This window comes from Empidonax traillii, unplaced genomic scaffold, assembly GCF_003031625.1.
Source record: "Empidonax traillii isolate 1590-97213 ecotype Southwest subspecies unplaced genomic scaffold, ASM303162v1 scaffold198:size1128796, whole genome shotgun sequence".
In the NCBI taxonomy this organism is placed as follows: domain Eukaryota; kingdom Metazoa; phylum Chordata; class Aves; order Passeriformes; family Tyrannidae; genus Empidonax; species Empidonax traillii.
Window position 1 is genome coordinate 527506 of NW_020955391.1, and position 26699 is coordinate 554204.

The 26699-nt window shown below is 35.8% G+C and overlaps 2 protein-coding genes across 9 annotated transcripts in view; one reads left to right on the plus strand and one right to left on the minus strand.

Annotated features, from left to right (window-relative positions):
• CEP44 (centrosomal protein 44) overlaps positions 1 to 7866 on the minus strand; it is a 16481-nt gene extending 8615 nt beyond the window's left edge. The window contains exons 1-7 of one of the 6 annotated variants that reach the window (XM_027886950.1): positions 7645 to 7864; positions 6637 to 6739; positions 4524 to 4669; positions 3773 to 3920; positions 2636 to 2782; positions 1658 to 1765; positions 104 to 235 (exon numbers count right to left, since the gene is read on the minus strand). In XM_027886950.1, the coding sequence (XP_027742751.1) occupies positions 104 to 235; positions 1658 to 1765; positions 2636 to 2782; positions 3773 to 3920; positions 4524 to 4612 (624 nt within the window). In that variant the 5' untranslated portion in view covers positions 4613 to 4669; positions 6637 to 6739; positions 7645 to 7864. Of the gene's footprint in view, positions 1 to 103; positions 236 to 1657; positions 1766 to 2635; positions 2783 to 3772; positions 3921 to 4523; positions 4670 to 6636; positions 6740 to 7644 lie in introns of those variants that run through there. The other 5 variants (XM_027886951.1, XM_027886949.1, XM_027886952.1 and 2 more) reach the window with 5 other exon arrangements.
• Positions 7867 to 7893: 27 nt separating this feature from the next.
• Positions 7894 to 22838, plus strand: FBXO8 (F-box protein 8). Of its 3 annotated transcripts, none has more exons than XM_027886958.1 (6): positions 7894 to 8004; positions 9622 to 9961; positions 12084 to 12210; positions 19358 to 19476; positions 21085 to 21281; positions 22086 to 22838. In XM_027886958.1, exons 2-6 carry the CDS (start codon positions 9633 to 9635, stop codon positions 22271 to 22273), a joined length of 960 nt encoding a protein of 319 aa, XP_027742759.1. In that variant the 5' UTR covers positions 7894 to 8004; positions 9622 to 9632; the 3' UTR covers positions 22274 to 22838. The 3 variants fall into 3 exon arrangements, with proteins under 3 accessions (XP_027742759.1, XP_027742756.1, XP_027742758.1); XM_027886955.1 differs by having other exon boundaries at positions 7898 to 8004; positions 9625 to 9961; XM_027886957.1 differs by lacking the exon at positions 7894 to 8004 and adding an exon at positions 8183 to 8350 and having other exon boundaries at positions 9625 to 9961.
• Positions 22839 to 26699: the final 3861 nt, after the last annotated feature.

Below are 26699 nucleotides of genomic sequence, written 5' to 3' on the forward strand. Positions count from 1 at the left end.
TTATACTTAAGGAGCATCCAGTTATAATGTAAAATGTAAAAATGCCTTTAGAAAAACCCTGTAAAAAAATTAGGAATACATATCTTAAAATAAAAGCTCTTACCTCTTCACATTTAACTTCCACAATATCATGATCTAGGCACAGTTCCTCCTCGCTACCCCTCTGTGCTGGAAGGGGTAGTGGATGAACGTCACCACTAACTTCGTTTCCTGAGTGCCGCTCTACTAGAGGTTTCTTTTGAATATGTTAAAAAACAAAAAAACAAAAAACCCCCAAACCGCCGGTGTTATTCATTACAGAAACATTTCAATTCATTCGCCAACTAATGACACATAAGATCTATCATTTTAGTATTTATTTAAATATGACAATCTTATCCCAACTGGCTACAAAATAAAGAAAGCAAAAGCAGGCAGTTTGATTTAAAAAAAAAAAAAATCATAGACCTGAAAGAACCATAAAACAAATATGTATACATTTTACCATATATACTGTGTACCTGATTTGCCTTCCACAAACAGTAATGAATAAAAGGCAATCTCCTTTCTTAATGTAAGGGTTGTTACATTCCTAAGTGTGGATTAGGAGGTACATTAATATATACAATGAGACTCATATGTAGAGACAGTTCCAACATCAAAACCATGACTAAAACATTCAGGAAAAACAAAAGTTTAACTAGGAAGCTCAGAATTCTCTCTTTCTTGGCAACTGTCAGCAAAATAGCCCTAAAAGCTACAAATTTAGTTTCCTTTGAAGGTTTCCATTTTTGCAATTCTTTCTAGGTGGATTAAGTCCTTTGATCCTGCCACAAAATTAAATAAAGTTCTTAATCTTTAAGAACACACAATCACTAGTTTTTTGCAGCATCTTAACACATAGAGATTCCTAGATGTTTTAGTGAATCTGAAATTCTCTTCTTCTAGCGAATTCTTAATACCCCATTCATTTCTACCACTAAACAAGCAGAAGAGGAGCCATTTCAAATACTTTCTTTGTGAAGTTTTCCACACTGATAAAAGCACTATTTTCCTTCTTAATAGAAATCACCAACTTTGGGCAGTCATAGCCCTAAAAGTTGTGTAATACTTTATTTTGCACCCCTTTAGCAGAAAATATATAGGAAAGCTGACTCCTCACATGACAAGAGTAGCATAATGTAGAATCATTTTTACTCAAAGCATAATCATTTTACTCTTGTAAAACCAAAACCAAAGCCAGGAGACATTAGGAAATCTTTGCTGAACAGATTCAAACAAAAAGCAAACAGTGGTTTGAAAGCTGAGTTGAAAACACATGCATTAGGCTAAGTACACTTCATTCTCCAAACACGATGTAGCTTCTTTTTCTGATTTTATCTTTTTTTCATTGCTGTCCTGCCATTTGAAACAATTCAAATGACAAACAATAGCACTAGATTATTACCACCAAGACTTTGAGATCAACTACTCAGTAAAAGAGAAGCAACATCTTCTGTATAGCAGCCATGATTTCAGCCAATCACATTTTGGGGAAAAACAAACAAACACCAGCGCACCTCAAAACTGGTTTGATTAAGTGTTAAAATCTAAATGAAAGCACAAATTCCATCAAGAGTGTGACTTGCTGTAAATGAGATTAACCTTTAGACATAAAACATAAAAATTATTTTCATACCTGTTTGGAATTCAGAGCGCTGCCAATGGGATCAGCAAGGCCTTTACCACAATTTGACCATAACTCATATTTAAAAGGTCTGAGTTTTTTCCTTGTTTGGGATTTAACCTCCAAAGTGAACATAAGAAAAATTCCCAGGATTACACACCCCACTTTTTACCACCACTAATAGCCAGAAAAATTTCATGGCACACACACACAAAGACATTTAAAACTCTGTACTACAATAATGTCTAAAAAAAAAATGACCCAAATTTACAGAGAACAGAGATGCACAAGTGCATGCTATATTTATACACTCATTAATGCCTATGCAAAGTTGCATCAAAGGTGGTTGTAAAATAGAAAAGACAACTTGCACCCGAGTTGAAATGCAAACAAATAGAAAAAAATGTAGTTATGTCTCTAAAAGTAGCAAATTAAGTATACAGAAGCCCTGAGCACTAAGATAAACTCAAAGGAAACAAAATCCTGTAAAATAGGAAGACTGAAAATTCTTTTCATTAAAGCACAGAATGATACACAACACAAACACTGAAAAAAACTAATTAACAATGTAAACAAGTATCATTGATGAAAATAATCAGATTTGAGAAACAAATGCAAGGTCACGCTTAAACTGTTACAGAACTTCAACATATCAGATGGTCTTGCTTTGCCTTTAAATCTATGTGCAAAGTTTAACGATTCACATGTTCACAATGTCAAGAAGTGCAAAAGAAAATATATCACTTACTGTAAAGACACCAAATACTAGATTTATCTTCATTCTAATACTTTTTCATTTATACTTCAAACAATTGGCAGCTTCATGTCTTGAATGGCAACATTCAAGCATCTTACAATGGAAATTCATACTAATTATCCATTGTTTTGTCCATCGGTGATGCATCTTAAATAAACTGGTCTTCGGCTTCTACCTGCAGCATCAAGCATGTCCAAAGAAACTTATAATAAAAGTAGCCATTTAATACGTACCTTATTAGAGTTACTCAATTCCTTATGTTTTTTCACCACACGGTTGATAATGTCACAAACAATTTGCATTTTTCTTTCTGCAAAGCCAAACTGAAGAAATTGCTCTTTTGTTAAAATTGGTTTATACTGAAATTGATCTCGAAGAAACTGCAACAAAACAAGAGTTTACTTCACTTTCAAAATCACCACACAATTTGCTGTAGGACTAGCATGCTCATATTCTTATTTTACTACAATCTTTTTTTCAGTCTGCACTTCAACAGTTACACCTTTCCTCATTCAATATTTATATACATATAAATATATAAATGTTTCTTCTAACTACGCTTTAAACATACCTCCTCTTCTAGAAACATTTCATTTGCACCATTCTTATAAACTTTAACTCACAGTCTTAAGATTCATTAAATAAATGACTGTAGTAATTACTATTAAAAAATTTAAAACAAAGATTTTCCAAAGTGAATTTAAAACAAAAAGTAGTATTAATCTCAGTAAATGCATCAGAGGGCTATGTAAGGCTCCCCCAGAACCTTTCTGTAAAGCAGTCTCTGTCCTCCTCAGATGGAAAACTAGTCTGAATTAGCCACCATTTGTTAATACATCAAGTCACCTTTTCTAAAAACATCCTTACGGATATTTTAAGGATAAAGTTATTTTCAATCAGTTAAGAATTTGATTCCAACTTATAAACTGTTAAGTACTTTGCTTCATAGATTAAAATGTCATAGTGTTTTAAAATAGCCATATTTCTTAATTGTGCTTCCATTACAATTTTTTAAGTTTTATGTGGTTTTGTTTTTGGTGGTATGATTTCTTCCAAGGTCACTTCTATAAATCTTGTTGGAAAATAAATATTTCAGAATTCTTTAAAACTAACAAAAAACAATATTACTGTTTCTGCAACTATCTCAAAATTGAGAGACAGCTGGGTAACACCACCCATCCTTATTTTCATGAAAATCTAAACACTTGCCACACAGTGACTTATTACTCATCTTAAATCCTAAGAGAGCTACAGTTCACGTTTGTTGCAAAAAATTTTCACTTTCTAATAAAACTCATAGTAGATGTTTAATTTTTGTGAGGCTATACTCAAAACTGCATTTGTACTGCAAAGAACATGAAGACAGATACCTTGTAAACAGCTTCAATAAAACGCAAGTCACTCTTTGCTGTCAGTTCCACATCACACTTTACCAAAAGCTCTGCTATGCAGGTTGAAAAAGAAGTAAAACAATAGTTGATGATAGGCAAAAATGCAGCTGGATCACCCTTTACTAACCTATTAGAAAACAAAAGTATTTTACACAGTAGAAGATAACAAAAGCCTTTCACTACATGAATTCAACCATTTAACTTGAAAGGCATTAATACAGCCAGCAAGTTATATCCAAAGTATCTCTTTCATTTTTTTGTCCAGGCATATCTCGTTCAGCAGTTTTTGCTGTTATCTGTTTAATGTTCAAAAAAAAAAAAAAAAAAAGAGTTGTTCCGATCTTCATATAATTTAAACACTGACAGGTCTAAAGCCCACCAGCATTTTCAGCTCAACATTCAACACCTTTTTTAACCTTCACAGGATGAAACTTCCTGAAGGAAATTTTGCAAGCAATTACAAAGAAATTACAAAGGTGAGAAATTAATCAAAGAAAAGAGAACAGCAGAAGAGCAAGACAGTGATATACTTCAGGATTATTCTAAGGATTGCTCAGAGGAGGAAAATTGCACCCTTTAATACTTCAGTTCATATTTACCAAACCCCAGCTTCCCACAGACATATGCTTCGCTTACTCATCACTGAGTGCAATGCTAATATTTATACATATCTTGTTTACACATTTTGCTCTCATTGTGTATTAGCTCAAATTTTCACACTGCCACTTACACTGTATAATCCACATCTCTTGGATAACTTAACAAGCGAAGTCCTTGTTCTATTTTTCTTAAACTTCCATTTAGGTCTCCTGTTGCCATTATTCCAAATGCTATTCTTCTTTCAAATTATGAAATAAATGTTTAAAAGTACATCCCCTTAAAAAAAAATTATGTACACAAGAATTACAAAATACAATAGAATTATCAATGAAATTCAAAAGGTTTTGCTTCCCTTTCTAAACATTACTATTTCCAAAGCATTACAACACAGCACAGAACTACAGCTCAATACCAATTTATACCAGGCATCATTTTCATTCATTCAAAAGAGGATCAAATAGTAATCCTCAATGTGATCAACCACCAAAGAGTTTTAAAGATATCCGAAAGCTTATTAAAAATTTAGTGCTGGCTAAATCCACTAAAAGTGAATGGAAACAAGTTTCTTGATTGTTTCAAAGCAGCAGAAGTTCCACAAGTAGTGAAAACCTTCTGCATTCTTCAGTTTAGAATGCTTCTTTTCTTTACCTGGCCCCAAGCTCACTGGCCAAAAGAGCACTGTTTGGCTGTGTAGGCATCAGAAGACAACTAACAACTCATCACAGATCATACTTCTCTATTTAGACAATCCATTAAATACACTTAAAATTGCTAAGAGGGAGGGGGTAACAGAGTGCTTAGATTTTTAGGTAAAATAGTTTATTGGGATGATAACTCTTTAACTTCTACACTGTAACACACAACTTGAGAATCCACTTTTAATTTATTGTATACTTTGCTTTGTAGAAGAAAGAGACTCATCTAAGGACTTGGTGCAAACTACAAAAAGCTCTCTTCCTGCAGCACTATCCCACAAGGAAACTGAAGACTGGGAAAAAAAAAAAAAAGAAAATAAAAGAGAATCAGCAAAGCGTGAAACCACCAACATTCAAATCAGTTTTTAGATCTATCAAAGGCATAAAAATAAGTAGAGGAAGCTCCCACTTTTAGTATGTTGTACCAAACAGAACCAATTAGTAAATTGTCAAGTGGAAGAAGACTAGGGAAAAAATAAGGAAAAAAAAAAAAGAAATCAAAAATTGCCATAAAAGATCTAAAAGTACTGGCAATTCTGCCTGGCTGGCAGACAGTAAAATAAAACACCTGAAGTAGTACCTTCAAATACCAGTACTAATATTTTTCCTTGAAAATAAATTTATATTTAGAGACAGCCTAAGAGTACTGTACCCTGCAACATTTGTTTATATGCAATCAACATTAACTCTTCTCCAACACAAAACTTTAAGAGCACAGACTGGATCATAGCCCAGCTCTTAAGTCACAACTGAAAACAAATGGCTTGCATCTTAACAACCTGGACACAGTGACAGAACTTGAGTGAGCCTATCAGCAAACTATCAAAATCAGTGTTTTTGAATCCTTTAGAGGTGATTAAAAAAGCCTAAAATTTAAAGTACAAAAATACAGAAGGTTGACACCTCTCAATGAACGTTTTTCCTCACATCCTCAAGATCTGCTTGTGACTGGCTTAATCCTCTGCAGTACCTGCCACAAAAACCTCAGTTAAAGAGTAATGACTTCAGTTATAAAGCCTTAGAACAGAAAATCACCGTTCAACTTCCTGCTAGAACCTGGGAGATAATTTCCTGCCACCGTCTCCACTGAATTTCTTTTCTTGCCAGAAAACAAGTACTTTGAAGCCTACCAGTCCAAGCAGCGAAGGGGCATCGACAACCTAGAAATGAAGCAATGGTCTCAAGAGACAGTTAAGCCTTGTATTAATGGTCTGGTTTTGTTGAGGGTGTTTTTCTTCTTGTGCTTCTACGGTGTTTAATCAGCAATCCTCCAGACTAAAGTATTTTTTTCCTATTTAATTATTGGGTTATTTCACTTTAATCATTAGGTTGTCAGTTATTAGTTGTGCTAAATGTAAGTACACAACATTTGCTCTTGAATGTTTGGGACAATTTAACCAATTTGTTTGGAAACTGAGGCAGAATACTTCCTGCATTAACTTACAAAGTGATCCATCGTATGGTTTTGCCAGTTTAACTAGATCTTAAGACAAGTTTCAAAGAGTCTTATATAAAAATGGAGCTCTAACCTGCAATGCAAATGCTCACAGAAGACACTATCACAGGAATTTGTCTAATCATACAAGCCATTTCCCAAAAGTATTTACAATCCTTTCAACATTGGACCTCCGGATGGAAAAACCAGCAACTACTGTTACTACAAAACAGAAAAACTACTGTTACTACTAAAAAACAAAATAGCTTGAGGTCATAAAAATAACAGTGAGTTTGGCAGAAAATCTATCAACACAGTAAAAAGTGACACATAGCTTTTGCCTGCAGAAATCCATGACAGAACATCTACAGAACATTTGCTATCCAGAATAAAATTGGTACAACAGAGTTTTAAGATATGATAACACAGGACTGCGAGCGGATCAAAGAATAATTCTCAAAACTGCAGAGGGTACTCAAAGAATCAATGTAAAAAAAATAAACAAAAAACCCAAACAAACAAAAACCCAAACAAAAAACCACATAAACAAAAACACACCCCAAAATAACTACTCCATGAAGGTTAGCAAGTATCTTAACACTGTAAGCATTGTCTTTGAAATGCCTAACAAAATAGACTTCTGATTTTTTCTCATTGTATCTAGGCTCTCCTCCTACATGGGGTGGGGAACTGAGAGGAAATCGCACCATTTCACAAAGACACAAAACCGTCACCGGCAAACAGTGGATTTCGCTACCGTGCCAGATGCCACCGATGCACTTGGCGCACACGGGCCACTCGCACAGGAGCGAACCGCACAAGAAACCGCGTGTCACTGGCGGGCTGCCCTGGGCGCCACCGCAACTCCAGCGGGAAAAACGCGTGTCCCAGACAGGACGCGGCACGGCGGGCTGCGTGCGGGCGCAGCGCGCTGGGGCGAAGTGGGCAGAGCGGGACCGGAGCCGGCTCCATGCCCGACCTCTCTTGCCCCTGGACCGGCCGCAGGCCGGGCCTCCCCAGCCTGGGGCTCGCCGGCCCCGGGGAGAGGCAGAGCCCTGCGCCTAGAGCCGGCCCGCACGGCCGGGATAAAAGTCTTCCCCGGGAGCGTTCCTGACGCTCACCCGCGCCAGGCGAGCCCCCCGCGGGAACCCCGCGGTTCCCTCCGGGATCGCCGCCGTTCCCGCCGGGAGCCGGGCCGAGCACTCTCCGAATCTGCCGCCGCGAGCCCAACGGCCACTTCCGCTTCCCGCGCCCCCGCCCCCCCCGCGGTGACGTCACTTCCAGCAACAACATCAGCCGTCAGGGCGGCCCGGCAGGCTCAAGGGGCGGTGGGCGCGGCCTCTGCCCAGGTTCTCTCCCGGGGCCCCTCCGGCGGCTCCTGCCTCTGCCTAGGGCCGCGCAGCCCCTTCCCGCCCGGCGCGGCTCTCGCACGGACGCGGGCCGGTCTCGTCGCGGCGGCGGTAGGACCCGGGCTGGCTCAGGTATGGCCCGGCCAAGGGGGAGGAGCGGGGTCCTGGGGACGGCCCAACAGGGCTCGGGACGGCCCGGGCTCGCCGGGAGCGGAGCAGCCTTTCCCTGCCCGCCCTGCCTGGCCGGGCTCCCCACGGGGTGCTCCCGTCGGCCAGGGCGGCTTTGGGACTGCGGGATGGGCTGTGCCTCCGCCCGTCAGCCTGGGTGCCCGGAGTCAGTTTGAAGCCCTCTAGGATTGAAGGGCTCGCAGGTTCCGGGCCTCGGTTACGAAGGGAGGAACGTTTCCTGGCGGGATGATTGTGGCTGCAAAGCGGCAGCCGTAGAGCTCGGTTAACATAAAGCGGAAAGCGTTTAAGAGTGCGTGTTGCTTTTTATTTAATGAATTAGAAGCCGCTGCTAATGCAGCATTAATCTAGATAGCTTTTAGAATCCTATCGTGCTTGTCAACACTGCTAAAAACTAATTTAAATCAGTCTTTGATAGATACCAGACAGCCAGAGAAGATCAGCAATTTATAAACAAGCTTGGTTATTTTGACTGTGATAGTTTTTACAGCCAAGCTACCAAGGTTTCAATTCCTAGCTAAAGTTACATTACTGGAAGTTGGAAAACATACATTGAAGTGGCCTGTTGAATCTAGAGATTGAAAATGTATGTTCAAAATAATTTAAAAATATATTTCTGGTCACTATTACTTAAAAGACTTTATAATAACAATGGGTTTGCTCGTCTTGTGTGACGAGTGAGTTCTGAAAGCGTTCTTCCTGAATTACGACAAAGCTGAAAGTAATTACGTGATGAGGAAGATTATATGTGTTCTAACAACTGGCATATAAGCTGCTGAATTGGAGCATACATGCATATTAAAGCCTTGTGAATTTCCAGCAGCTGGTTCTAGAATGGTTTAAAATGTGTCTTAATTTGCTTCTTCTCTGAAATTTCTTCAGTTGGTCCTTAAAGTAGGAAATACATTTTTTTTAAGTCTCTTTTTTTTATGTTACGAAAAGGCTTTTTATACGATTTCTACAGTGATGTTCTCTTTTTAAGTTCGTGAGTACAATATTCTGAAGGGTTTATGTTATCACACTAGGCAAGAAAGGTTGAAAAGATACTTATTCTCTTGTTTCTCAGCACCCAAAATCCTTACTGCATAATCATTGAAATCATGAAACTTTGTTTCAGTGTCAGTCACAGCCTCATCTTGTGTGCTACCCAATACTCAGGACATTTTTGTTTCTCCTTATATTTTATAGTGCTTCATTGATGCTAAATGAGATATATTTATTAAATTTTAAAGGAAGTCTAGAGATTCCAATTGTTCTGAAGCTTAAGGCTTTTTAACTTGCATAGGATATAGATAATATTTGGTACTCTTTGCAGAAGCTTATTGTTAATTTTGTAACTCTTAAAGCATGGAAATTTTTGAAAAAATCTAGGTTTTTTATGGGGTTTGTATTCAGTATCTTTTCAGTTGCCTTATGAAAACAGGTTACATAGCATAATTTTGACAAAACTCACTTTTTACCTACTCGGATCAGTCCTACAGTTTTATTTTGCAGTGTGTGCTGAGTCTGTCTTACAAATGTTTATTGATAGCTGTCAACATTTAATTTGGATTTTATGTCCAGCAGGCTCGCAGATGGGTCAGGGACTCTGGAGAGTTGCTAGGAACCAGCAATTGCAACAGCAAGGATACAGTGGACCAGGCTATCTTACCAGAGAGCATGGTAGGAGGGTAGCTGCTAACAATGTTTCCAATACAAGCCATCGCAAACAAGCTCAAGGAGGCATTGACATCTACCACCTGCTGAAGACAAGAAAATCTAAAGAGCAAGAAGGATTCATTAACCTGGAAATGCTGCCACCAGAGCTTAGTTTTACCATTTTGTCATACCTGAATGCAACTGATCTCTGTCTAGCTTCATGTGTCTGGCAGGATCTTGCTAATGATGAGCTCCTCTGGCAAGGGTAAGCATGAACAAAAAAGTGTCATCTGGACATTATAAAAATAGTTAGATTTTAAATTTGTCTCAGTAAGTGTTTTGAAAAGGATTCCCAAGTTAGATGAGATTTTACGTAGAGGAAACGTAAATAGTTTAAAAATGTATTGTTCTGGATTTCTAATTGCTATTGGGTGTTATTAGAGATTACTACATACCCAAGTGTGTTTGGCACAAGTGTATTATTACACACCTATTGTTTAGCATATTATGGGGAAAAAAAACGGGGCTTGTTTTCACTTTTGTATTAGCTCAAAGCACACCTCAAATGTTTGTATTACTTCTCTGAATTTCAAACTAGTGTCTACTGCGAGCAAGCAATGCTATTCAGACAAACTTCCAAATGAAAAGACAGGAGAACTCATCTACTATGCTTGTCTTAGAGCAACTTAGGTGTGTGTTTTTTGGAAGATAGTTATGGAGGTAGGGGAAAAAAAGGCTGGTTTTTCTCAAGTGAAATTCTGCAGTATAGGTATAAACACATTTATATAAAACATGTGCAGAGCTTGTATGTCTAGGAAATAAATAAAGGAACATTCAGATAAAATTCTGTAATATCAAAATGTAATTAATATTTTCTTTGATATTTCATGTTTAATCAAACCAGGAAAGACTCACGAAGTCATACTTCAGAGTAGATGGTTAGCAGAACTTATAACATTTTTCTACCCCTTCACCAATGATGCTCTATCTGTAATAGTTAGGGGCTTGTTCAGGTTGGTTTTTTTGCTTTCATTATGCTCTACATCTCTTCCTTTACTTGTGTATTTCCTTGCCCCTCTGCATTTGAATTAAGCAGCTTCATTTCCTCTCCTGCTTTATGAACTTAGCAGTAGGATAATGCGATATAATTTCTTAGTCACAATTGTTCTGCTGTTGGGGACTGTTGTGTTGACAGGAAATAGGAACTCTAGTGAAGGATACCAGTAACCTTCTAAGTTTATCAGTATGCATTGTACTGTGCTCACTTCTTCATACCAAACCCACCCTAAATACAAATAAATTCCCTAGACTAAAGCTTGAAGATACTAGAACTTCTTTGTTGTATGCAGTATATGTTCTTAACGTACAGGGGCAAAAAAAACTCCAATGTATTTTCCTCAAAGTTCATTCTGGGAAATTATTTCTGGTGAAATCTTTCCAAATAATGGAATTATTCAAAGTATGCACTTTGGTAATGAAAATGTGTCCTGATTTAACAGATTAATAAAAATCTCTATTTGCATAATCTCTGTGGACATCTACAGATCATCAGCATTCCGTATGTATTGGATGCATTTAAGCTTTGGCAAGTCCTGTGGCTGCAGTTCCGAACTCAGTCTTAATAAGACCCAGATTCTGAACTGAAAACAGAGTCTGTGCCATGTCCTCAGTAGGTCCTTGCTGCGTCCCAAACATTGTGCCTAGTTAGTTACAAAGCAGGTGTATTGAAGCAGAACTACCGGTTCAGTAAGGAATCTAGAGAACATAGAAAGGGAAAGAGAATTTCAGATGGTGTCGTCAAGGAGACTGAGTTGAGGGACAGAAACCAATGAAACTGAGATACAAAGTGAGATAGAAGGGAAAGAAACTGAGACATTATAGAAGATGTGGAGGGATGGGGCTAGATCTAGTAATTAGGACTGGCCAACACATGAAAAAGAAGAGTGAGGTGGAAAAGATGGGGAAAGTGGTGAGTTAATGGCATAATTTTGTGCAGATGTGGTGTCCCGTTCACTGCACAAGAAAAAAAACCACAATGTTTTATCTGTCATAGTACTGCAGGAGAACACAGTTCTTGTGTTCAGATACTACCAGGGCCAGAGGTCTCTGCTGTGTGGATTTCATTATGATGCCACCTACTGGGATATGTTTCAAGTTTGCACTCAAATACACCAAAACCTCTGTGAGAAGAAAACAATGATAACATAATTGAAGATTGTAGCAACACACATGCAAAAGAATTAATAACTAAATGTTACAAGCAGCCTATTTCTAATGTTTCCTATAGTTTGAGTATTTATTTTTGCAGTGTTGATTACATTTGGCTTCTGTAAAATGTATGAAATTCAGAAAAGAATTTTTATAATAGACTAATTCTATTTTCATAGGTTGTGCAAATCCACTTGGGGTCACTGTTCTATATACAATAAGAATCCGCCTCTAGGATTTTCTTTTAGAAAATTGTATATGCAGCTAGATGAAGGAAGTCTCACCTTTAATGCCAACCCTGATGAGGTAAGTGGACTGTTGATGACAGTAATAAACAGTTAAAATAATTGTGATTGTTGTTTTATAACTATAGCTATATAAGACACAAGTTTAATAGGTGTTTGTTTTACTGTAGGGATGGTTAATACTAAGCTACAGCCCTATTCTGGTCTTTTTTTGAGTATTGTAACTGTGCACACAAGTTCCATGACTTGCTTCTTAAGTACTCTGTACACCAGTCTGACCTATGGATGCCAGAAATCCATAACCACATATTGATTCAGGAACAAGACACGTGTCCTAACTGAAGAGAAAGCGGTGAATTTTAAAAGAATAATAATACATTTACATAAATTAAAATGCTAAAATGCTTCTGCAGAGTATGAGTTTGGTTCTACTTCAGTTAAAATAGGATGAGGTATTAAGTCTGACTACATCTATGACCATTATGTTTCGTTGTAAGGGACTTTTACCTAATTTCCACTACCAAGGGGCAAATACTGAAGTATTATGAGAAAGATATACTGCTGAACTATGCTGAAGTTCAGTGTGATTTGATTTCTGTGGATGTTTGTTGTGATAATCTTTATACTATAGAAAAACATAAATTTATTTTCAAAAAAAATACATGTCAAATTGAAAGGTTTGCATTTATTAATTCATGTAACTAACTGGAAAAGTCAGTTCCTTCTTTCAGTCTGTCACCTTTCAAAGAAGAAAAGAGCATGAAAGTAGACAGCTTTTGCCTTGAAGATATGCAATGAATGCCCAAGTGACAAAGCCAGACTCCTGCTTAGTGTGTTGTAGGAAAGGAGGGTAGACAATGCAATACTGAACAAAAGTAGCGGTAACTTCCTGCATATAATTATGCATACACAAGGAAGTGGTAGTTGAATAAATCCAAAATAGGAAAAGGACTAAGAGATATGAAAAGATATACTTCTAGAAGCAAATTGCACTCAGAACATATGATACAGAAAACATGAACTTGCTACCACAGGGTGAGATAAATAAAGCAGTGGTATAAATCATTACAGGAATGTGATTTGGCTTAAGTTCTTGCTTTATCTTATATTCTGCTTGATCAAGAGACCACTACTTTTATCAGTCAAAAATTGGAGCATTTTGTAATTTCTCTGGTGGAACTCTGCCTTGAATTCTGATACACAGTGTTGAGATATCAGCACCTTGCCACTTGAGTGATTAGTATTGATTTTCAGCAGAATTTTCACAAATTTAGTTATAAATGTAAAGATTTTCAAATGAAATGCAGTGTTCAGGTAACTTAAATATTTTCAATAATGTGTTAAAGTTTAAATTGGTAGCAACTTTGTTCATCCAAATTTTTCTTTTTATTTCAGTTTGTTTTAACATAATTTTTCACTTAACTGTGTTAGTTTATAATGTACTGTTATATTTCAACCCTATTTAAAGTAATCTTGATATGGTTAAAGCATTTGGAGCCTTCACAGAAGGCACTTAGTAAAAAATCCATTATTTTTAGAGGAAACTAAGATATGCAGATTAGAGCTAACTTACAGTATCCCTAAGTTAGGTATTAACTTTATTATGCTCCTCTTGCTTCTTATGGGTTCATTATGGGTTTATTGTACTATAGTAGTACAAACAGTCTGCTTCAATGAGAGATGAGAACCTCGGGGTATCTCCTAAGGGCTCTGTTCCTCTCTCCCTGTGGAGCACCGTAGCCTGGTAGGAATCATTCAGGGCCTGAGTTTCAGGACAATTCACAATTGCTTGTATTGTTTACAACTGTGATATTGGCAGAATTATTATTATAAGGACACTGTGACTGGACTATATGATATGACGTTCCACTATTACAAATTGTGTCTCCGAATTTCCTGCCAAACTCTGCTTTACATTTGATAACAGACCTGATCAAATTACTATAAAAATAGGAATACTTACAGCCACAGGAGCAAGATTCTCCAAAGGACACCGCCCATGTCATGAAAGTGGGTAACCAGGCTCCACAGCAACAGCTCCAGAGCTAGCGGTGGCTCACGGGGTAGGGAAGAGCATCTACACACTTTGTGGTAGGATTCTCTGGTTAGCCATTGTTGTGTGCATGGTGTTGTGATATCTGCTGTAATTTAATGTGTTGATTGTGTGCATGAGCTTGCATAATTCATAGCAAGTGCTCACATTCAGCTGAAAGGATGTGCCTAATCACATTACACGTAAAAAACCCCTCCAGTGCATGTTTGGGTTGGGTTTGGTTTTTGGTTTTTGTTTTTTGGTTGGTTGGTTGATAGTTTTTGTTGGTTTTTTTCATATGGCACCACCATTGTAGCCAAGATTTTGGAACCTGGTTTTTGTTGTTTCTTTGGAGAGGGGGTAATTTAGTGTCAGTATTAACACTTGAGTATGAATATTATGTCATTTAATCTGCCTACATGGCCTCTGCTGTATTTTATTTTAAGTGGAGTGTATGGTGTATGTGAAGTGTTTCTCATGCAGTGCTCATTTCATCTCATGTCTTATGATTCAGAATTTGTAATAACCAGAAGTTATTTCCCACTGTTTTGTATCTGGTTTCTAACTACCTACAAAATATGTTGTCAAGTTTAGTATGTGGAGCTATGCTATGTAGTTAAAATTGAAACTGAAAGTACAAAATAAAATCTTTGGTTCAGGAAAGATCTATTTTTTGTCTCATCCTGTTAGTCTTTAATGAGGTTGTGATTTCCTTTATATAGCATAATAAATAAAGTTCAGTAAGACAGTGCTTAAGCTAAACCTGGCTTTCCATTCTTCTGATTGTCTCCATCACTATCAACTGCCCTTAGTTTTTGTCAGGGAGGTCAGTTTTTTCTGACCTTTTCTGATTTTAAAGGATTTTCCTCTTGTATATAGCTATCTTACCTGACTTCTAATTATAGATAGTGTGTAGATGGTGGAATGTTTACAGTGCTTTATATTTCTAAGCAATTTTTTTAAACTTATTTCATTATGATTTACTAAGCAAGCCAGTTTTCAGATGCATTGATTTATCTGTCTGAAGAATACCAGAATTATGTGTATGCTGTAGGGGGAAGAAGTTCTTTTGTGTGATTTATCAAAAAAGTTGGAAAGGAACATACAACTGAAACCTTTTGAAAACTCTACATTAAAGTCAGAGAGGCTTAATCTTGTAAATTATTAGTTAGGGATTCTGTGTAATGTGGAAAATATTTATGTGTTCTACTTGCAATTTCTGCCATCATAAGTTTGTATCACTGAGACTGTATTTTAAAGACATACAGTGAAAGTGACACTGAAATGTAGATGATATATTGTGTCCACATTTGTCACCAAATTACTTGATTCATTACTTAGTGAAAGAATCTTAAAAATTTCTAGTACAAAATCTCATCTGTACTATGTGTTTTTTCCAGAAGATGCACCATGAGCTATATAAAGATACCGCATTTCCCTAGAAAAATGGGAGCGACAATACCGTACATGTCTAATTTTTATTTACTAATAATGTTAGTGTTACCTAGAATTCCCAATAGGAAATTGGCACCCTACTTTGCTAGATACTCTATATACAGAATAAATCGGCAGTCACTGCCCCCATATTTTCTCAGCTTCTCTTTAAAAATTTCATTGGTGATCAAAATCACTTTTTTTAGATACAGTACAGACTAGAAAGAAATGAGCACTTTGTTGATACTTCTGTAGTCTTACCAAAATGTGAAAACTTATAGTTCTGCAAGTTATAAATCATCTAAAAATGTTGAAGATTCTACTAGTGTTTTCCTTAGTCACCTTTAAAAACTACTGTGGTAAACAAATACAGCGTGTGTAAAGCTATTTATGTGAAATCTGAAATACTAAATGAAATTTGGCCTTGTTGACAAATGTATTTCTCATATGTTTTCCTGCACTACCTTAAGTGGGCATTAGGTAAAAACCTTCATTTTTTCCCGACTCTGACTTTGCAAACAATTCCATTTGAATATGAAAAAGAGAAAATATTTATATGTGTAGAAAAACACTAATTCCAAAATTTCTGTGCCATTAATTTAGAATATGTCTGGTTTGTTTTGTATGCATATGCAAACAGAGGTGTCAAAAGCACCTGCTAAAGTTTCAGTGTTGACTGCTATACTGAAGTGTTCTAAAAGTACTCTTAGCAGAGAAGAAAATCAATGCAAAAATGAAACCAATACTGAAAAATAAGTTTTTCATTTTAGATATCCTGTATGGATATAAACAAATACAAAGGCTTTTGGGAACAGGCAGAAAGCAAGCAAGGAGTATTAGTGCTGTAGTAGAATAGGTTGGTAAGCATTGTGTGCCTGGAAAAAAAGGAGCAAGTGTGAAAAATAACATACTGAAATACCACAAATGGCTTTTGTTGTTACTATTAGTTTATAGTAATGACTGGCATTTTCATATATAATTTAAATCAACACTTCCATACATTAATATTTTATCCAGAGCTGTCTTAAATTCAGTGATAACATTCTTACCACAGAGGCAAGGTATCCTTGAGGCATCTTTCCTAATTCTCTAATGCTAAGAACACTGTAGTGCTCTGAATCAGAATTAAGAGAACACACTGTATGTGCTCATCCCTCAATGTGTCCCAAGTGTTAAAAAGGCCTCTTCATACCTGTCAGAGAGTGGCACAGATCTGCCTACCTGATTGCAGTCAAATGTTTCCTAAGGGAATCACCAGCTGACTGGTAAATAATCTTAGCGTAGGTTTTAATAGAGTATAGAACTACTTATTTCAACTGATATATATGCCACAAGTGACCATCCTAGCTACCAAAAGAGATCTATTTGAAGTGTGGGTTCTGAGAGAGTTTCAAGGCAGTATTTAGAGTGCTACAAAAAGCAGATTTGATGACATGCTGTAAATCTTGTAAATGAACTTCATTTACTGGGAGACAAAATTTAAGAACTTAACAGAGAATTCAGGTTTCTACTGTTTCAAAGTGATTTTGATAGCTTAGAATGAAATAAGAAGCAATTAAAAATGATGGCATGTGGTAAAGTATTATTTATGACCTGTTTACTTGTGATGGAGTTGAGGAAAATGAATGAGTCTGTATTCACAGAGAACGATATTATCAAGAATTAAGTATGGTGCGGGAAGAGAGAGAGAGAGGGAATTAGAGACAGGGAATAAAAATGCTGCACAAAGACCTGGTAGCCTATCAGGTGAAGATTGTACATTTAGATGCAATCTTGTGCATGAGAAAAGTTACAGTATTTACTGTCACAGAGAAACCAGCTTACTGTCTGTCTTGAAGAAGGTGTTATTTTCATCCTGCCTCATCTATGACGTGCCAGGTATTTTCAGGAAATGTTGCAGGACTGTTAGCTTGTTGCGGCAGGAATGCTACTCAGACTTCCTCGTCAGGCTTTAGTTGGTACTACTTTAAGCAAATACCTGTTACTGAAGCAAATGCATAAATCTCATTAAGTCAGGATATATGTAAAGATGTTCTGCTCCTCATCTTATCTAAATTGCCAAAATTCTTGAGGAATTAATACACAGTTTTTCATGTTAATCTCTCTTTTTTAGTTTCTTACTTAGCTCTAATTCAAAAAGCACTTAACATTACATTGTCTATCCATGTTATGGACAAAAATATGATCTAATTTGGACTGAAATGTGAATTTACAGTGCAATACATGTTTCATTATGGTCCTAAATACAGATTCATCTTAAAATTGAGGCCTAACAATGCTAGATTTATTTTTATTTATTTTTATGAACCATATTTTAAATTGAAAAAATATATGCTGATTAACTGATATTTTCTATAAATTTATAAGCCAAAATTATGGACTGGTAAAAATAGCCAGTTAATATTACAGGTATTTCTTGGCTTTTCACTTTTGTTCATAAGCGTAATTTCTAATTACTTTTTTTTTTTTTTGCTTGATGTAACTGAGCAACTGCTTTGCTTTACCAATCTGCTTCATAAAATGCTCCAAACCTGCACTCAGTCCTTTATTTCTTTTTCCACACAAAATTGAAGAGTACTGGGAAGTTTAGTTTACACACTGAATGACATATAGATGTCATGTAAACTAAAAGGGCAAAGTATTCAGGAGCCTGATATCAAGGGATTTATGAAAAAACATTTCAGAAGTATTTTAAAGGTGATTTAGGTTGTGCCCTTGGTATATTGCTCTATGCAGAGGTGCACTGTCCTATGTGTTCTAGGTTTCAGTGTTATTCTACAGTCAGGATATATTGTACTTAAATCTAGTAACAAATGCTCAGAACTGCTCCCAGCCCTTACCAAACTGAATTGGAACAAGTTGGTTAGTTATTCTTAGGTTTAGATTTCTGTTATTGAAAAATGTCATTGTTTTTTTAAATCCATTAGTTGGGTTTTGATTTTTGAGATCATAAGGGAAATATTTTTATGCTTTGGGAAATTTCAATGACTGCAAAGAATCTAGAATATCGTGGAAATACTTTAAAATTAAATTTGACATGTTTATTTTGTAAGAAATGTGTGCTTGTAAAAGTGTAAAATTGTGGAAATTATAATATGAATGAAATATACAATTCTATATTTTTAAACTATTTTTATATTAGGCATAGTGTTCTTATTTATGTGTATGCACATTTATATATGTTATTTACCTATGCTTTGAAATCAGCGTGCTTGTGTTTATTTGCATTATTACACATTTAAACAAATGCATTTAATGCATCTATTTGAATGTGATACATCGTATACATGTGACAACATTACTGTTTTAGTGAAAGATATTAAAGACTAAACACATTATGGCTAAGATTTTCTTATTTACAAAAGTTATTAAATTAACAGTCATGGTCCCTGCAGCATTTTAAATACTATTACGAAGTATGAAAACCAAAATACTTATCTCTACTGTAAAGAAATTATTAAAGAACCATCATGCTCATTATAGAGTTCACAATTTAAAATTTCCTACTAAGACTGAATGTAAAATCTCAACCATAACAATAAATTGTTTCTTTGCATTTGATTTATAATTTTAGAGTGTATTGTGCATGTTGAAATGGGATTTAGAGAAGGGATTATTCTGAAAAACAACCCAACTAATTAATAGGATGACACTTCTACGTTGTGAAGTACAGTACTTGTTATATAGATTATATAGATTATAAAGATTAAACAAATTTATATGTACTTGTATTTTATCTCAGGGAGTCAACTACTTTATGTCCAAAGGCATATTAGACGATTCACCAAAAGAAATAGCTAAGTTTATCTTTTGCACAAGAACACTAAATTGGAAGAAGCTAAGAATCTACCTTGATGAAAGGTAATTTGAATTTCTCTTAAAATATTTTCTATGAATTTTCAATGTACAGCACCATTCAACAATATTTTGTTTGTAGTGATGCAATTTTAAAAGTGTGAAAAGGCAAGAAAATGCGTCTAAATAATGCTGCTAAATCTGAACAGTTACTCAGTTCAAGTGTTTATGTGACTTGTAACTCTTTATAAGAACCCTCAAAAATACCACCTATAACAATTAATCTCTCATCCTGGGATTTTCCTGCATTTTTGCAGTTCTAGGCATAAATTGTCGTGAAGTTATAGTGAATATTTAAACTGCACAGGATAGTCTTTGCGCTCTTTAACATTCAGTCTTTATAGATATATTGCTGCTTTTTTTGACTTGAGGGGTTTTTTTTTCCCTATCTAGTGTGGGTATTAATCAGAAAAAATAGTTATCACTCTGTGAAGGGTTGATAGATTTTTCACTAATTTTGAATCATCTGACCATTATTTGGTTGTGTGATATTTCTCAACTGCAAGTCGCAAACACTTCCCAAGATGCAATGGAGCACCCTCTTGGAGGCATCATGAGCTGCAGTAGGGAACAGTCTCCCTGCTGTGGTGCTGTGGTGTGCTCTTCTGTCCCTGCAGTGCTTTCTTATGCCATCAGGTTGGAGTGGGGCAGTATGAGGAAAGAGGAGCACCAGCACTTTCAAGAGAAGTTGAAAGAGAAGGAGAACAGTAAAGGCACCTAAATAGAAATGCTGTTGTCCTTCTGTTCTTCCTAGCAGGAATCCTCTACTGCTTGTCATCCTCTTTGACCTGTTCTACTAAAGGAATAAAAGGAGTCATTCTATAGTGGTATCACCACTGACAGTCCTGTGCTGCAAAACTTAGGATTATCAATCTTTTAGTCAATAGAAAATATACAAAACCATTTAGTGGATGAGATTGCAAGTTAATATTAGCAACCTCTACTGCCATTTGTCTTCCCTTCATAAACAGAGTGTAATTAGACAATAAAAATAAAAAACAGTTTTCTAATGTTGAAACTCCCATCTTAGTACTGAAAGGTAAAAATTAGGTTAAACATGGTAGAATATTCTTTGATTCACTTCAAATTTGCTTCCACATTTTCTTCAGATGTCTTTTGCACACCTGTAGGCTGATATGAATTCTTTAGATGTTGCTGTGATCAATGGAAAACACTTGAGAACATCATACGCTGATGGACTTAAGTGAGCAAATTTTGTCTAGCTGAAGCCTGGTTTTAACAAGACACTCCTATAGCAGTTTCTACTTAAGCATCCAAATGTGTGACACATGAATTTATTCCCTTCACTGTCTTTTTTAATGGCTTTGTCACAGTTTAAAGGAAGCAAAGCCTCTACGTAGATTGATTTAATATACATATAAAGAAACTTTGAATTCTGATTAATGTATATTTTTATAGTATTTGGCTACTATGTAAGTGAAAAACATGTGTTTATATTATCTCTGTGCTGTTAGTGATCATTTTGCCTTTCATCAGAAAACAAAGATCAATCATACTGTTCTGAAGCTTTCTGTTTTATTTTTAAAACCTACATTTTCATATTTCAACAGTTAAAAGAAACTTCTCTAATAATGTGGGTTTTCATTCTACCAGGCGAGATGTTTTGGATGACCTTGTGACGCTGCACAACTTCAGAAATCAATTCTTGCCAAATGCACTGAGAGAGTTCTTCAGACACATTCATGCTCCTGAGGAGCGTGGGGAGTACCTTGAAACTCTCATAACAAAGTTCTCTCACAGATTCTGTGCTTGTAATCCTGATTTGATGAGAGAACTTGGCCTTAGTCCTGGTAAGCAAAAATGAGCTTTGATTCTATGGATCAGTCTTTTTATTTCTGGATGAAACTACTGTTTCTGATAGCTTTAAAATTGGCACCTAAACAAGTATTTCTGGAAGTGCAGACATAGTTCAGTATACAGTCATAATTCCCGTTTGTTTTTAAAAAAAACAAAACCAAAAAAAAAAACCAAACGAACAAAAAAAAAAAGTACAGATCCCTTTTTTAGCTGATTAGTAAAGTTTATTTCCATGTTATCTTTCCTTCACTTTTGTCTGTGCTTGAGCTTTTTGCTTGAGTCTTTTGCTGTCTGAATTTTTGCAAAGTCTTACACACTTAACATTTTACCTTGTGGATAATCTCACAGAAATGAAAGGGAATTTTAGGCCTCATCAAAGTTAACAAGCATTTCTAATTGGTTGGGGGGAGGCAGTTCTCAGCAGTGGAATTGCTTACATATTTAAAGATAAGCTTTTGCAGGATATTGGCTTTAGTTTACAAAATCTTCAAGAATCTGCTTAAATGAACATGCATAAAGCCCTTAGTGACTTTGGGACTATGTAGAAATATTAAGAGATTTATGAATTCTCATTTGGCAGCGTGCTGACGTTATTACTTTGAAAGTTTCTGTATTCAATTTCATTTCACTGAGATACCCTTTTGAGTTGTTATATATGTATATATATGCATATATATATGTAAACAAAATTATGAGCCCAGATGATGAAGACCATAAGGTTCTTGGAGAGGAAACAGTATCTTTAATGATCACAACTTCTTCTTTAAACTTTTTTTTATTTATTCTCTCTTGTCTAGATGCAGTTTATGTACTGTGTTACTCTTTGATTCTACTTTCAATTGATCTAACAAGCCCTCACGTGAAGAACAAAATGTCAAAGAGGGAATTCATCCGAAATACGCGACGAGCTGCACAGAATATTAGTGAAGATTTTGTAGGGCACCTTTATGACAACATCTACCTTATTGGCCATGTGGCTGCCTAAAAGCACAATTTGCTAGCACTTCAAATTTGTAATTTTCAAATATTATGTCAATTCAAGACATTAATTATTTTGTAGAGATGGGGGTTATTTTAGTGCTGGTCATTCTAACCTCTGTATGCAATCAAAGTTTGTGTGTGTAAGTGTGTGTATGTGTAAACTACCTTTTCTATCTGTTTACCTTGGGAATGGAAGGATTTGGTTTTCATAATTTTTTTTCAGTTTTGCACAAAACAATGCCATTAGTCTGACACAGCCATTTACGAATGTTAAACTGACATTACAGTCTAAGCTGACAAAGTGGTGAATTTGTGCATTAGATCTGCTTGAAACTTTAGTAAGTTCATTCTTTTTAGAATACTGTGTAATGTGTATATATTTAACTAAAGAGATTTATAATCATAATTATTTTATTGTAAAATATTTTAACTAAAATTTCTTCTCTTATCTCTTAAAATAGTGTTGTACTTTTGTTTGCATTTTTTTTACAATGCTGACTACCTCAGGTACATAACTTAGAGAAACATTAGTCTGAGTACTACAATAAAGTTTATTCTAGGAGATGACAGAACACTTGTAAAATATCTAAGCTGGTATTTTATACTATATTTACTAACTTGAATTAGCATATTGCCAATCTGCTATTCACTGTTTTAAAGACTATTTTAGATAAACCCTGATGTCCTACAGGGATCGCCAAGGGAAATCATGCAGTGTACAGAGAGTTTTACAGAATTCACATATATAAATTTACATCTATTTTTCAGGCACTAGTTTTTGGGAAATAAGGCAACTACAATCACTTATTCAGCACATTAAGCAAGGAAAAATCTAAACAGGGAAAGTAGTGGGGGCAGCTAAAGTGTTGCTGCTTTCAGCTGGTTCCCTCAGTCTGAAAGTGTCAGTGATGGAAATGCCTGGACAAATACATACCAGGTGACTGGTATGTAAAGCTGTTAAAAACTGACTGTGCAAGATTAGAGCAGTGACTGTGCAGGATTCAAGAGCCGTTTCAGAATCAAATACTGAAGTACTTTCTAAATCAGTCATGGAGCTAGATTTTTAGCAGTTCTAGATTTATGGAAATACTTCAAAAAATTACTTAGATTGTGTCTGAAGTATGTAGAATGTTAGCAGCGCAACTGCTGCCCATGTGCAGGAATTGAGTGAGATTTGCCTGGTGTTTGTTCCGACGACTCACAGAGCAGTGCTTTTCTTAAATTGACGTAACATAGTTAAAATAAAACTGTTCTTCATTATGTTTGTTTACATAATATTCAACTATCAGTAGGATCTGGATTCATCATGGCAACAGTACATTTATTCTTTTTCCCTACCACACCTCGAGGTGAGGTGAGAAGGTGTTCTTAGTTGCGTTTTACAGATTAATCTGATCTATGTAGAAAGCCCATGGCAGAGCCAGGAATTGAATGCAGGTCATACCCCTCATAGGCACACATTTTACCTACTCTGCTGCTTTCCATTTGGTACCTAGGGAGTATTATATTTTATTTAGAAGTGAGAATAATTATGACAGTGACAGTCCACGTAAGGGCTGCATAAGTGACAGGAAGAAAAAATGTAGCTATTGCTGCTATTTCAAGTGTTTAGCGTATTTTATTTATAGCTCTGGCCCACATACAAAAATGCACCCGGAAAAAGTTGTACTTTTTTTATTTAGCAGCTGTCTTCCAGACACGTTTACAGTATCACTTGCCTCTCTCAGGACAACTAATCATCACCCTCTGTTGTTTTATGTATTTTGAAAAGGCCAAGGCTGTGTTCTGCAGTGGTCAGTCAATTAATCTCAAGCACAAATAAAGAGTGTATGATAGGGTGGGACGCTTTGTTTAAGGCATGGGTTTCTTCTCCTGTATTAGAAAAATAAATAAATAAATAAAAACAAGTGAAAAAACTTTTAACATAACCTGTAAAACCAACAATACAGGGCAAGTGTCTCCTGTGCTCCTTAAAGTGATCGTAGTTGGAAACTGCAGAATACAGTTTTCTAGAGAACACTGTTCAGAAGTTATACACGTAAAAAGAAGAATGCAGTGAATTTTGAAGTTAAAACTATTCTTACTAGGAAATGTTTTCTTCTCAAACTATAAATGCAGAGCAAGGCCTAATTCTCTTCTGACTTGTATTGAAGTTGGCATTAGTGATACTGGTTTTGATTTTGCACTGATAAGAGAGCATGAATTGTTAGTCTGCATTGCCCTTAATTTCCAGTTACCCTGATACAAAACAAAGCCTCCAGGCGGACAGAACATGTTTTTTTTCTGGAGTAGATGAGTACATCTATTAGCAAGGTTTAGAAAGCTTCAAGGCCAATGTAGCAGCCAAGAAGATAAATTAGAAACAGGATGATATGATTAAAATCTCTATAGGACAAGTCCAGGGGAAAAGAAAACAAAACACTAATGGCATACAGATAACAGCATCTGATCTCCCCTGTAGGATTTTGAACAGTGTTAGATGATTAGTGCCCAACTCATGTTGTACATTATGTTACCAGAACAGAGCTGAACAGAAAGCAGCAAACAGAACATGCCAAATGTGAATTCCCTCCGAGGCAACCAAGAGACAAAAAATGAATATAGATATTTCTTATGTCCTTTTTTTGTTCTTTCCAGTTTGAGTTTTTCTGCACAATGGCTGAGAAGTAATTTTTTGCATTTTAATAATCTGGACCTTATGTAAAATTAGGCAATTTTTTGTCTTAAAAGGAAAAAATAGCCATAAGCAGGTGTAATAATACTCTTACAAAGTGAGAAAAATAGTCATTCTCCAAAAACCCTGTACAAAACTGAGTTTTGGGCAGTGTCTTCTTCAGTGCACATTTCAAAAGAAAATAATGATAGATACCTAATTGATCCAGGTGCCACTAAATGATGTGATGTGGAAACAGCTACTTGATCAAACACTTCAGAAGACTTAGGTAGAGGATCCCAAGCCTGATTACGTGAGCATGATCACCCTATAACTGCAATGTGGTTCCCAAGCAATTGTGATTCCACCACTGCATGTCCTTTGAACTTTGACCATGTGGTGTTGCCTTAATGCTAAGTGTACAGACTGTACACAGCACTGAAGGAAGATATGAGCCTGCAGCCCATCACCTTTCAAACACTGGCTATTCTGGTCCTAAAAGATACTGGAATGGTTCTGAATAACCATTTCTGAAATTTTGCTAAGTTCAGTATATACGGATGTGACAGAAGGACAACTGTTCTGTGTTCGTGTAGGGAAAATGTGCGTACCTGTGTCTGTGTAAAATGTCACACAAATACAGCTCATTGTTGCATGTATTAAATTCTCAGACTCTCACTGCATTTATTGAAGGACTATGGCATATATTGCATATTCCCATGGCTTAGTTATAGGCAGTATCTGATATACATTTTCTCAGACTCTATTTGGGTCTAGAATACTTTCCATTCAAACTCTAAACAACACATTTAAACAGCTTTGACTTTTCAAAATTCAAATTTAATTTAAATTAAATTTAAACTTCAACATACAAAAGCCCAAACAAATGTAAGTTAGAGACATGTTTGTCAATTTTGAAGTGAGCAAGAATATCGCATTCAAGAAAAAAAAATTCATTTTGTTCTGTTCAACCTTTCCCTTTCACCCCCCACACTGGAAAAAGGAACGCTATAAACAGTTTCAAATTACAGCTTTAGGAAAATAAACTGACTAGCTGGGCAAATAAATGTTATGTTTCCTCTTCAGTATTCTGCAGTATACTAATGTTCTTTAGAGAAAAATTGCCAACAGGAATTACTCTTTTTTGAAGTGGCTATAATTTTGTTGTCTGTGTAAGGATGTCATTGTTCACTATTTGTTTATAGTTCTGTTTTTAGAAAACAAGTATTAAATTATTTTAAGTATTTTAAATTGAGGTATACCTACTTGATCATGTTAAAATGTCAAAATAACAATAATAAGTATTTAGAAAAGCCAAATCTACTTGCCTTCTTTTGGATTGGGATTTTTTTTCAAGTATTTCATGGTTGTATCAGATCTAATAAACATTAAGGCTGATGACTTGTTCTCTGCCATTGTAAGATCTGCCCCTTTGAGTAACAAAGCTCAAAAGCACTATTAAAATGGAAAAAGAACAGACTTAATGTGTTTCCTGTGTCTCCCATAGGCATATTATGGTTTCATTTTGCCTTAAAGAGAAATAATATACAAACTTTTATAATCTTCATGTAATAATGTGTTTAATAGGATAAAGTTTTATATGATATTCTGATATTATTTATCAGATGTTAAAAGTTCAGAATTGCCATACAATATGTGCAATTAAATCATAACCAAATAGCTTGGATTAGTTTCAGAAGTGTGTATGTAAAAAACTTTAAAGAAATCACATTGCTCCTTCATCACCTCTGGTTTTGCTGGCATAATGTTAGTAGAT